The sequence below is a fragment of the Artemia franciscana genome, chromosome 21 (genome assembly GCF_032884065.1).
Source record: "Artemia franciscana chromosome 21, ASM3288406v1, whole genome shotgun sequence".
NCBI lineage: Eukaryota > Metazoa > Arthropoda > Branchiopoda > Anostraca > Artemiidae > Artemia > Artemia franciscana.
The window spans coordinates 13348401-13361421 of NC_088883.1; the positions used below are offsets into that span (position 1 = coordinate 13348401).

At 35.5% G+C, this 13021-nt stretch overlaps 1 protein-coding gene and 1 long non-coding RNA gene across 3 annotated transcripts in view; both read right to left on the reverse strand.

The window, feature by feature from the left end:
• The window catches only part of LOC136040999 (uncharacterized), a 64315-nt gene extending 53864 nt beyond the window's left edge, over positions 1-10451 (reverse strand). The window contains exons 1-2 of one of the 2 annotated variants that reach the window (XR_010620931.1): positions 8457-10451; positions 7401-7568 (exon numbers count right to left, since the gene is read on the reverse strand). This is a non-coding gene — a long non-coding RNA (uncharacterized LOC136040999). Of the gene's footprint in view, positions 1-7031; positions 7205-7400; positions 7569-8456 lie in introns of those variants that run through there. The other variant, XR_010620932.1, reaches the window with a different exon arrangement.
• Positions 10449-10916, reverse strand: LOC136040688 (low molecular weight phosphotyrosine protein phosphatase 1-like). Its single transcript, XM_065724987.1, has one exon. The coding sequence runs from the start codon at positions 10914-10916 to the stop codon at positions 10449-10451; it is 468 nt and encodes a 155-aa protein (XP_065581059.1).
• Between the last annotated feature and the right edge of the window lie 2105 nt (positions 10917-13021).

A 13021-nucleotide genomic window follows, 5' to 3' on the forward strand; every position in this document is an offset into this window, starting at 1 on the left:
GATATGGGTGTTTGGCGGGCCACAATTGGTCTTGAAACCCTAAGTACTGTTATTTCTACATGCTGGATATCATCACTGAAGAACTGCAGAACTTACAGATCAGCAGAGCCCGGAAATGCAGATCACAGGTTTGTGTGTGCTGAAGTCCAGCTTTGCCTCCAAGCACAATCATCAGAAAGAAGACCAGTCGCTCCAGATATTGGGAAACTTGATGAGCCAGATACTTGCCTGAAACATAGTATTGAGGTATCAAATTGATTTGAGCTCCTTAGCACACTTAGCAGCAGTGAAGGCACCTGGAAGTATTTTAAATCGCAGATGAGTGAAGGGGCACGACTGGTGCTTGGCAAGAAACGTTATGCAAAGAAATTGAGGCTAACTAATGAAATGATGTAGGTCATAGAGCAAAGACGGAGGGTAAGACACCTTTGGGACATGACCACTTCACAAAGGCACAATGGAGTGCGGAGCTGAATCATTCACCGGGACAAAAATCAGTTCGTAGCAAGGAAAGCCGATGAAATTGAAGTAGGGTAGCCTGTTCAAGAATCTCTGAGATCTCGCAGAAAGTAAAATTCCCACTTTGGGACCTGTTCTATCCAGGGATGGAACACTTCTTTTTCATGAAGACTCTTGCCTTGAACAGAGGAATGACCACTTCTAGTCGCTCCTAAACAATACCAGCCAGTCTGTCCCTCCAAATGATAGTCTCTGTCAGTCTAACAGTAAAAACGTCGAAGCACATGTTCCTCCAAAGGAGCCCTTCAGCCCTGCAGAAATCAAAAATGCAGTTAAAAGGCTCAAGAATAATAAAGCTCCTGATATCTGTGACTTAAGCTTGGAACTGCTGAAACATACAGGCCCTACAATGCTTTTGTTCCTCCGCACTCTCTTCTTCATAATCTGGCAAACTGAGATAATCCCCAAAGATTGGCGAAAGAGTATCAATAATCCACTTATGGAAGAGAAAAGGCTCTAGAAGCGATTGTTCGAATTACCGTGGAACAACTCTTCTGTTAGTCTCCAGAAAACATTTCTTAATGGTCCTGCTAGATGTCGGAATATTATTTACAGGATTCGGCTACCAGAGCAAGATACTCTTATGTCAGACTGTTCAACCATCAAATAGATTTTTACAATTCAACAAATAATAGAAAAAGTCATGGAGTTCTGACCGAAAGCTTTTTTGCCTTCGTTGACTTCGTGTTACACGGACTCGTGGACCAAAAAGCTCATTGGCAGATTCTAGAATCGACCGGTCTCGCTTAGAAATACTACGGACTCTTCAAAGCCGTGATCAAGTCAAAGGCCGGGGCAGTCCGTTCTTCCAAACCAGGAAATGGACTTGTCAAAGATGTGCAGTGGCCCCAGAGCTCTTCAATGCCATCATAGACCGCGCTATGACAAAGACAACATGACGACTCAGTTTTGGGCTCAAGTTTGGAGATCTGTCATCTCAGATACTAATTTTGCTGACAACTTGGCCATCCTAGCAAAGTCCAAGGATCAGTTGCTGGAAGCGCTTCAAATCTTATGTGAAGAGGCCACAAATATGGAGCTGCCGGTAAACTGAGATAAGATGAAAATTATGGCCATAGATCCGTCTCTACCTGCTGTTAATTTTCCAGTTTTCCTATATACAACAACTAGCATTGAAGTTGTCCAAAGGTTCACCTGCCTGGGCTCCGTAATTTCTTCAAATGGCTTGCTTTCTCCGAGCTGCAAGCAAGGATATCCAAAGAGTATTCTGCCACGGTCAGGCTAAATCGCCACCTTTTGCGAAAGAAACATTAGTCATTCAACTTAACTGCGGATTTTTGACGCCTTTGTCGGTTCTGTATTACTTCATGGAGCTGAGATATGGCACGAATCAACCGTAGCACTAAAGGCCACCGATGTATCCAGATGAAGAGCGTGAGAAGGATCGAAGGTCTAAGGTGTTTTGATTTCATCAGTAATTAGAAGCTCATGCAGCTCACCGAGCAGTCTCAGTTTTCTATCCAAGCAGCCGAGCATACCTTCCGATGGTTTGGACACCTGCTTTGAATGCCCCTAAAATTACCCGCAAAGACGATTTTTGACTTTGACCCTATGAGAGCCAGTTGGAAGGAAACTTGTGGCCAACCAAAGAACAGATGGTCCAACAGCCTTTCCGAGTTCCTGGCAATGCAAACATCAGACCGAGCGTAGTGCAAACGCTCGCATTGGACCGAAGCGGATGGAGGAGGCAGACTCAGCAGGAGACCTAAGTCAAGTCTATTGTTAAGAACACACTTTTGTGGACTTAAAACCCTAATTTTCATTTCAGAAGGTAGGGAAAGTAAGAAGGAGCACTCTAATCTCCTTGTTCTTTTGACATCTGTCAGAAGGCTTCGTTTGTAGCTCAAGGCAAGTTTAATGAGAAATAAATAGTATTCAAATGGGATATTTATGAAATAATGTTCCAACTATCCCATTTGCGAGCCTGAGTCTAAATATATTTGTAGTGAGGAGGGAAGGGCCTGTATATTCTCACGATCGTAATACCTCCAAGAAGCAAAGAAGCTCTTTGAAAAGAAAAGAAAGGAGTAAGCAAGAAAAGAAAACAATGTCGTTTGATTGATAAACATGGCTGCAGCGAAAGCTGCAAATAGTAAAGAGCGACCTTCTCCCCATAGTAATCAAATATTTAAAAATGAGTTTGCAGAAGAAACTGTGTGGTGAGAAAAGGTTACCATTTATAGCTGATTCAAGAATGGTAATAAGGATAGAGAGTGATTATAATAGGTCTTATTTTTCTGTGATCATTGCTTCTCTCAAACAAACCGAGTCTATTACAATCCTTTTTTGTGGATGTGTCCAAAAACGAAGACCTTTTTGTGGAAAGAAAACCCTTACTTACACATTTCGTTTTTGAAGTCATACAAACTGTCCATTGTTAACATTCATTGTTTTTATTTAAGGGGTGGTCACAAAAACTTTGGAGGAGGCTCACTCCATTGGAAATTGAAAGTTTAACTCCCTTTTCAACAGCAAAAGTAATCGGAGGGCAGCCCACCCTTCATGCCCTTTTTTCCAAAATGCTTCCGACGAAATTTTGAGACATACATTTTGTTCAAAAAATAGTCTGAAAATCAAATAACTGAGCTTCCAAGTTTGAACCCCTCCCCAGCCCCCGAGCAAAGGTTATAAGTTATGTAAGTTGCTCACTTTTAACATAAAAGGTCTTTATGGAAGGATGGTCCTGTTAACTTCGGAAGAGGCTAATTCAATTAGGAATAAGAATTTCTAGTGCCTTTTTTGAATATCAAAAATGATCTCAGAGGGCGACCAGCGCCCAACGTCCTTTTTCACCTAATGATTCAATGAATACTTTGAGATCGCTATTTTTTTTTAAATAGTGCAAAGGAGAAATAACTAAGATTATGGATTTGACAATCCCTCAGCCCCAGGGCGAGGGCTATAAGTTATGCAAGCTTCTTGTTGTTAGCATATACGGTTTTTATAGAAGAGGTGGTCATTCGATTGAAAATCAGAAGTTCTAGTGCCCTTTTTAAAATTCAAAAGTGATAGTTGGGCAACCAGCCCCACCCTCACTGCACTCTGTTTTTCCCGAAAAGATCCGATCAAAGCTTTGAGATAGCCAAAATTATCCAAAAGAAAAATATCTATGCCTTAAACGAGTAAAACTCGATTGAATATGAAAATCAAGCTTAAAACGAAGAAAAATTACTACAAACAAGAGTTTGGGCTACTGCCCCTTCCCTAACTGTAATAGTATAGAGCCTGTTGCATAACTGGTGCTTTACTGAAAACGAATTGTATTACAAATATTTTCTTTAGTTTTTGTTACAACACTTCAAATCAAATGAAAATTGGAGTGAAATAATAATCTTGAACTGATAAGATTTCAGCAATTTATATCCTTATATATCAACTATTCAGTTATTCAATTTTATTAGTTCTTTCCAAGGTTTTCGTGTAGTTTGTAGTTTTCAGTAAAGCGACAATGAAGCATTAGGCTAAATACTTTTAGAGTTAGGGAAAGGGCAGTAGCCAAACTCTTGTTGGTAGTATTTGATCTACATACAAAATTAAGGAATTACTCGTTTTAAGATTTATTTATTCATCATATTAGTACCTGTTGTATGTTTGTTTGCTATGATTGTTTATTTCATCTCTGTTTGTTTTGGGTTTCATTTATTTTAAAATAGTAATTTCTGATCGCTTTGAGATTGAATTATTATAGATTTTTATTTCTGCTGATCTTAAGCTTAATATAGCCTTTACTTTTGTCTGAAAACTTATTTTTTGGAAAGTTTTTTAAATTAATTTCTTTCAGCTTTTGGGTTATCAAAGATTCAAATTTTTCAAAATTCCCTATTTGAAAATTAATTTTTTTTTTTCAAAATCAAAACCTCATCGAAGCATTAAAATTAGTATAAAAGTAGCAAAGATTCAAAGTAAAGAAAGCACCAAAGTAAACGAAGTACCAAAGTAACAATAAGGAACTTGCATGACTTACAGCCCTTGCCCCGTAAATCAGTAGATCCAAGTATTAAAGTAAAAATAAGCCAACCTGGACAACCTGGACCATCATGTCAGACAAGACCAATAAGGGCAGCTAAAGCGAAGGGATTGACAAATTGTCCGAAGTAATGAAAATCCAAAATGAAGTAGACAGAAAAATGGGGTTAGATGATGAGTGACAGCAAGAATCAAAACGTGTCAAAATTGAAATATGATTGCGATGAGAACAAAAATGATAATTCTTTGGAACTACCTCAAATATCAAACGTGATAAGACCAAGGGAACTCTCCGAACAAATTAAATTCACAACAAGTGAAAATCAACAAACTGGACTATCGAAAGAGACAAGAACCAAAAAACGAAAATTTACAAGTATCATAAATGGTAATTCTATTGGAAGCAAAAGAAGTTATTGTCCCGCGACCTGAACAATTAACAATTTTCTATAGTCTGAACCGTCATGTAAAACTAGACCAATAAGGGCAGGTAAAGTAAAGGGCATTGACAAATTGTCTGAAGTAATGAAAATCCAAAATGAAGAAGAAAGAAATGGAATTAGAAGATAAGCGGAGTCAAAACATGCCAAAATTGAAAATAATAGTTATGATAATTGGGTTTGGGATTTTGACATGGATAAGGTCATTAATGCTTACCATGCCTTTATTAAAAAAATTAAGTTTTGGCGATATGTATTTCATAGTGACAAAGGACAAGGAGGGGCAAAAGTCAACGTTCAAAATTTTATAAAAGCTCCAAGCAATGAAACAGCTATGAATCACGACATCAGAGTTTATAAGGACGTTAGCCAAGAACTTAATTCTGTATCACCCTCTGTTAAAAAACGAAGGTTAGGCGTTTTGTTTTTCATAAAGACAAGCCAAGGCAAAAGTTAAAGGTCCAATAACAAATTGTTTTTTACAAAAGCACTAATTCTAATTTAAAATCATTTAAAATGTGCAAGGGGCTGACTGATGAAAATGAAGCACGGATAAATGTGATTAGAAAACTAGTCAAAGTGACAATCACAACAGCTAAAGAAAAAGACATGGAACAAACGACAATGAGAATCACATTGAATTGTAGACAAAATTTTGATCAGTGATTTGTGGGTAGAAACTAGAAAAGATGTATTTGTTATCTATAACGTATAAAGAAATTAAATGAGGTGGTGCATAAATCTAAACTACTAAAGCAAAAGTCGTGGAACAGAATCGGCTTATTATGATGATTCCCAATATATAAGTTTCATTAAGTTTAATTTTACCCATCAAAAGCTACGAGCCTGAGAAAATGTGTCTGATTTTGGAAAAGAGTGAGAGAGACCTCCTAGGAGTCATATAATTTTAATAAAAAACACATCGTCAGATTCAGCGTATCAAAGAACCCTACTGTAGAAGTTTCAAGCTCATATCTGCAAAAGTGTGGAATTTTGCAATTTTTGCCGCAAGAAAGATTAAAGATGCGTATTCATTTTTATGTCTTTTTTCGGGAGTGATCGTATCGATCCAGTGACCTAGAACGTCAAAAATGGTTCATTCTAGATCTAGTGCCCTTTTTAAGTGACCACAAAAATTGGAGGGAAACTATAGCCCCTCACACGCCGCTTTTTTTTCAAAATCGTTCGATCAGAGTTTTAAGAAAGCTTTTTTCAGCATAGTTGAAAGGCACAATAACTATGTCTTTGGACATAAAATAGCCCCTCTAAAGCCACTTGAGAAAGGTTTTCAAGTTATAAAATGCGCCCATTATTTTATTTTTTGGAAAGTATACATATATTTTTTGGGTGGGAGGGGAGAATTTTTAATGGAGAGGGAAGTTTCCAGGGGGTGAATTTTTCAGGGGAAATTTTACACTGGGTGAATTTGCCCGAATTCCTATAAGAATTTTTTTTTTATGTGCCTTGCTTTCTCTATACTGATTCAATTTTACGTGTGGAAATGTTAAAGGTACTTGCCCGGAGTAAATTTTCACCAGAATTGAATTGTCCAGAGGATATTTCTATAGGGAGGGGGTTTTCCGTGGAGGTGGAACCAGGTATCCTGGTGCTATTTAAAAACGAAATTAAACAAAAAACGAGTTTTTTCAACAGAAAGTAAGGAGTAACATTAAACTTAAAACGAACAGAAATTATTACGTATATGAGGGGGGTTGCCCCCTCCTCAACACCTTGTTCTTTACACTAAAGTTTAAATTTTCTCCGAATTCTTTAAAAATTACTCCTGAAACAGAAGGGTCGTTTAATTAGAATAATAAGTACATTTTTTTAATGTGCCGAAAACTGTAGCGCGAAGAGTGGTAAGGAGGGGACAACCACCCATCGTGTACTTAATTTTTTCTGTTCGTTTTAAGTTTTAATGTTGCTCCTTATTTTCAGTAGAATTTTTTTTTCTTTATTTCATGAAGCTTAGAGACCAACATTTTTCTAAAGGCAATGGAAAAAGTATGCTAATTAAAGTAAAAGTACACAAAAGCGAAAAAAGTAAGTAATTACAAAAAATACACAAAACAATGGCCTACTTACAAAAAATTAGATATAAACTCCTAGCATTCAGTTCTGTTGAGCAATACTGAAGCATAATTTTTGAACAATATCGACAGTTTTGAACATGGTTATCAAACACCAGAAAATATATAATGCCTTTAGACTCAGTGTTTATAAAAAATTGCATATTATTAAATTAGTTTGTTCAAAGTAAAGCATTAAAACTAAGATAAGAAAATCAAATAAGAATTTGTACGTCAATGTTTTTAATTTAATTTCGAATACCAAAAACCAATATATTTGACGCCTTTATACTTCAAAACTACAAGAAATTTTATCTTTTTCAAAGTGACAACTAGATAAATAGAGTCACTCCTGAAAAAAAAATGATAATAAAACAGCAATTACCTGTCCGATCAGGGAGAAATACAGAAATTCCCAGCATTCCGTTCAGGGAAACATTTCTGATTATAGTATCTTCATGTATCAGCTCATGGGTACTGTTGCAATGCAAGCAAACGCTGACGGCATATTTTTACCTAAATTGTCCCTTATTATGTTGTTTTCCTTGTGTTTCTGCAATTATAAGAGCTTTCTTTTGCACTAATTACTAATAAACAAACACATATTTAGGATCACCATAAAAAGCTGATTCTTTGATGAAATGTTATCAACAGTTAGGTTCTTATACTCTCGTTATTGTCAAGGATCGCTATTTACTTCTCATTCACTAATATGAAAAATTAAAATTTTTTATTGCTCCAAGCAAATCATATCGAAAAATTTTGTGGGAAACTCGAAAAGGGATACTCAGTCACAAATTAGAACATTTATTTTCCTTATTAGTGGTCAAAACCTATTGGCAGGCAGCCAACAATGAGGCTACACACATTTTTTCCATGCTTTTTCCCTATTCTGCTATTTTTCCTTTGGTTTCCTTATAATTACTTTACAGTCCCAAATTTCCGGGGGGGCCATCCTCCCTCCCCCCTGCCGGCTCTCATGAGTAGGTTTCCCTGATGTGTCAGAAAAAGAGCCCCCGTTGCTTGGGAAGTTACTTTATCATCTATTTTTGTGCGGCACAATTTTTTTAATGCTTGTCGGTTCTACTCTACCACTAACTACTAGAAACATTAAAATGGAGCATAACATGTGAAATCGAGTTACTTTGGTTAAATCTAGAGCTTAGATGGCGTTTTTATATTTCTAGGTTTGATAGCAGTAACTCAATTATACACTGATCTTTGCGTTATTTTGGCTGCCTCCTCGATTAGACAGAAGTGATTCTACTACATTTTTTTTTTAATCAGTTTTTTTACTTGTCTTTGCATACCTTTATGTTGCTCTTTTACCTTCCCTATTATTTCTGTTCCTTTTAAGTCCATATTGTCGACTTTTCCTTATTCAATTGCTTTGAAGACGCTTTTTTGATTATGTGAATGAAATAAAAGATTTTGGACTCACCCGCTAGAGATAAAGAACGGATATATTGAATGGCGCACCTTCTTGATCTTTACATCTAACTATCGATGTATCACCCTTTTTTGTTCACTTTTACTTCAATTTGCCCAGCTGAAAGTATAAGAAAACCGAAAATGGATTCGCATCTCAATGTATATTTACCTATATGAAATAACTTCCAGCACTGATTGAGCAACAGAAAACAAATTTGCTGGTAATAGTCTGATGAAAAAATCTTCTCATACAAGATTATCCTAGATTATCCAGGATTATACAACTATTTTGCTTTCTTCACTCTTTTGTCCCGCACCATGGTTTTTCTTCATCTTCTATAATTATTAATAAAATCTCATCTTCCAAAGAGATCCCACACAGACGCCCCATGTTCAATGCACACTCGCATTAACTCATAATTCGTCAAAATCGAGAAATATTTAATTTTCTTCTATGCACTAAGCTCTAATTTCTTAAGTGGAAAATCTAGGAAGCATTAAACGATCATTCTAATAATTCCAGCTGAAAGTATAAAAAAACTGAAAATGATTTCGCATGTATATTTACCTATGTATTATTAATACATTTTACCTATGTATTACATATTTACCTATATGAAATAACTTCCAGCACTGATTGAGCAACAGAAAACAATCTTGTTGGTAATAGTCTGATGAAAAAATCTTCTCGTATAAGATTATCCGTTATTTATTTATAAACTGTATACAACGTATACAAAACTTTCATCATTTCTTAGACCCTATTCATTTGAGTTATTAAAACTGTAGTAAGAACACTAGGTGGGTTTTCTACAAGGGAAAATCCCCTTTTCATTTAAAGTATTTCACAATTTGCCACTACTCAAACCAAGTATCTCTTTCAAATTTTAATGAAAGATTGATCATATCAACTGTTGTAATTTTGATTAGTGAATTAATGAAAAATTAATTAATTAATTAATGAAAAAAATTAATTAATTAATGAAAAAGGGAAAAGAGAATTTAAATAGATAAGAGCCTCCAAAATACATTTATATACTATATATAGATATGTTTTAATTTGTCATCGTTGGCTTAAAGTTAGTGGTAATCTCAACTATTCTTTTATTCAGATTAATGTGAAAAAAACTTTTTAAGAAGAAAAATTATTAGTCATATTCAAACCTAAGAAGAGCAGAAATAAAGTCATATAACAATTCATGCTTAAAAAGACCAGAAGTATTATAAATGAAGAAATGAAACTCAAAACTAACAAAAACTAAAATGAATAATCATATCAAATACAAAAATAGCAGATACTACCATAGATGAATAAATAAGCCCAAAAGGAATAGACATTAAAACTATCTATCAGGTCAAACCTAAAACTAGCAGATATTACCACAAACAGTTGTAGGGCTACCGTCCCATAAGACTTCTAAAGAGCAATATGTGACAATATGTGACATTTTGACGACCATGGTGTACTTACTGTTTATTGACTTGGTCCAATATTCCCCTTAGCATTACCTGAAAATTTCAATTTAATACCCTTAGCCGTTCCTGAGATATGGCAAATGCAGGTTTTTGCCGACCTTGATGCACACGGTGTCTTTAAATTCAGTCATCATCATCATTGCCATTACCTGAAAGTTCCACCTTAATACCATTAGAAGTTCCCAAGATATACACAAAGAAAATTTAGTGATGGCCAAATACATAAAATTTGACCTAATTGGATTCCTAATAGTAACAATCTGTCCCTTGAAAAAGGGAGGTACCCTGGTAGTTTCATAAAAACTTTGCAACTTCGAAAGATAATCCCCCCCCCCCCGAAAAAACTCCTTCTTAAATTAGACAAGCATCTATCTATTTATTCGACAACATAAAGCTCCAAAATCTTTTATGTCAGGGTATATGTTAATACAATAATGAAGAGCAGTGACAACTGGCAGAATATAAACTTCGATTCAATTTAAAATAGTAACAATCCACTATTGTCAAAATTCTAAAATCTAGCAAATCACAGGGATTTATCTATAAAAGCACTACAGCACCTAATACATTGTTGATAACATTTTTCAAAACCTTTATCATCACGATCGTAATATGGATCTCGTATAATCCTATCTCCTTCAGGATCAAACTCCCCTAACAATAACAGTTTTGCTTTTGGACTTTGAGGAGCCAAGGTTTCTAAGTCTTCTATATTTTCTTCATCCATTCCAAATATATAATCAAAATTATTAAAATCTTCTGTTTTGATTTGTCTTGCTCTGTGATTTGTTGAAAGATTGTAACTTCCTAGTGCTTTTAGCGCTCGTTTATCAGGTCTGTTTCCAACATGCCAGTCACCAATTGCAGCACTGTCTACCTCCCATTTCTGATCCAGTCCTTTTTCCTTCACCAGGTGACCAAATACGGCTTCAGCAATAGGCGATCGGCATATATTTCCAAGACAGATGAACAATACCTTCTTTTTATCGACCATTTCCTAAAAAGAATAAATCAGTATAATATACTTCTACGACTTGTATAAATAAATAAATATGGAAACACCTCATCCTTGAGGAAATCTTGATATTTTTTGTGGTAAGTTTAATGTTTTAAAAAGTACTCTTTTAGGCCCAAGCATTGGTGGTTTTATGTGCTTAAATGGATTTCTCCACAAGTTCTCAAGAGTAAATTCTTCGCAAAAATATTGGGAGGAAGGAGGATATTCTAAATCCCTACAAGAGCAGACTCACATATATTCTATGAAAATACCAAAATTCTTTGAAAACTAAAGTTGTATAAAGCACAGAAAAAAAAACCCATTGTACTTCCTTACTCAACCTCAGTGGTTGTTAGACGTGTGAAAGCTTCTTGGCGCCAATTTTCCAGGATACACAATAAAGACAGACCCAAGAACAACTCTGTACTTTTTCAAACTACCTGGGGCACCAATTTACGACAATTTAGGGAGAGGAGAAAAGACTTCTTTCAATTTTTAATGAAGGTTCCAGAAAACAAATTTTTAATTATAGAGGGTGGATGGGCATCTTTTTTTTTTCTCTTTTCAATTCTTACGTACAGATATACAAAATTCAAAACCCAAGAAGGCCTTTTTCCCCTTGAAAATATCTTTCCTCCAATTACTTGAAACATTTTTGCGTAAAGAGCCCCTGTGAGATCTCCAATCTACTCACGCTTGAATTTCAAGGTAAATCACATGACACTTTGTGGTGCCAGGTAACCAAGACAGTTCACCTGCAATATCCTGTGAACAGCTCGGGAGAGCAGTTTGAAGCTTTCAGGAATTGTTTAAGGGAGGACTGGGGCAATTGAACTTCGAGTTTTGCCCTGGGCAAGGGGGAGAGGGAAAAGGTCTAAAGCTTTTGGTCTCCTATCTGATCTATTTGGCTTTCTCGGTACATTGAGCCTCCATCTGACAAGAACCTATTCCTCATTAAGTAATGACTTAGATAGGAAGAAATAATGTCTACCCATGTTATCAAAATGGCATGCCTACATTATCTCAGGAACAGCTTTGGAGATTCAGTTTAAATTTCCAGGAGAGTCTGGGGGCCAACTTGACCCCAATTTGACATGAAAGGATAGGTAAAGGTAAATCGCGTGCATCCAGGTTATCAAAATGACACATTTGAAACATTACATGAATGACATGTGGAGATAGAGGATCTAGCTAGAGTGTTGAGGGAAGAGACAAGGAACTTCATATTTTATGTTTAGAGGAAGGATTGAGTTGGGTAGCCAATGTATGAATACGATCCGCCTAAAAACGTTGGCACTATTAGCCCCATTGAAACTTTATATCTATATCACTATGAATTAGTTAGGTAAACCAAAAGACAGCATACCCAGACTATCAAAAGAGAGTATTTTTAATACCCCGGAAACAGCCGAGGGTCGAGCTAAACTTTTAGAGAGTATTTGGGGAGGGCAGGGGAACAAACAATTCCAAAAAATATAACATAAAGAGAGAGATTATTTTAATACAATGATGGATTAAGACACCTGTACATTCCAGGATATTAGGATGGAAGATCCTTTGGACAACGGAACATCACAAAGATTTTAAATTCGTATTAAAATAACCAGCATTCACTCGAGATTCTAATGTAAAATTATTCAAAAGCTAATGGTATAAACTGCTGCTGATAAAAAAATGTTGACTGAATTTTCCAACCACTTAAGAATTCTTTAAGAAATTCTTAAGAAACAGTACTTAAGAATTCTTAAGTAGAAGCACAACAAAAACATTACACATATTTCCAATATTAACCAAAAATAAAACTATGTAAGTTAAAAACGAGAAGAAATTGATTTAGAAAACATTTTCAAAAACATAATTTTTCAAATAAAAGTAAACAGCCATGCTAAAACCTGAGATGAGCAGAGAGGAAGTCAAACAGTAATTCAAAGTCAAAACAAACAGAGATCATTATCAATGAATACACAAAACCTAAAACAAGCAGTAATTAAAATGAATATTCGCCTCAAACCTAAAATGCATTTTGAGATTAGACAGATTTTATAGATGAAAAAACGAATTCGAAACCACACAGGAATTCAAATGAATGAGCAAGTCCACCC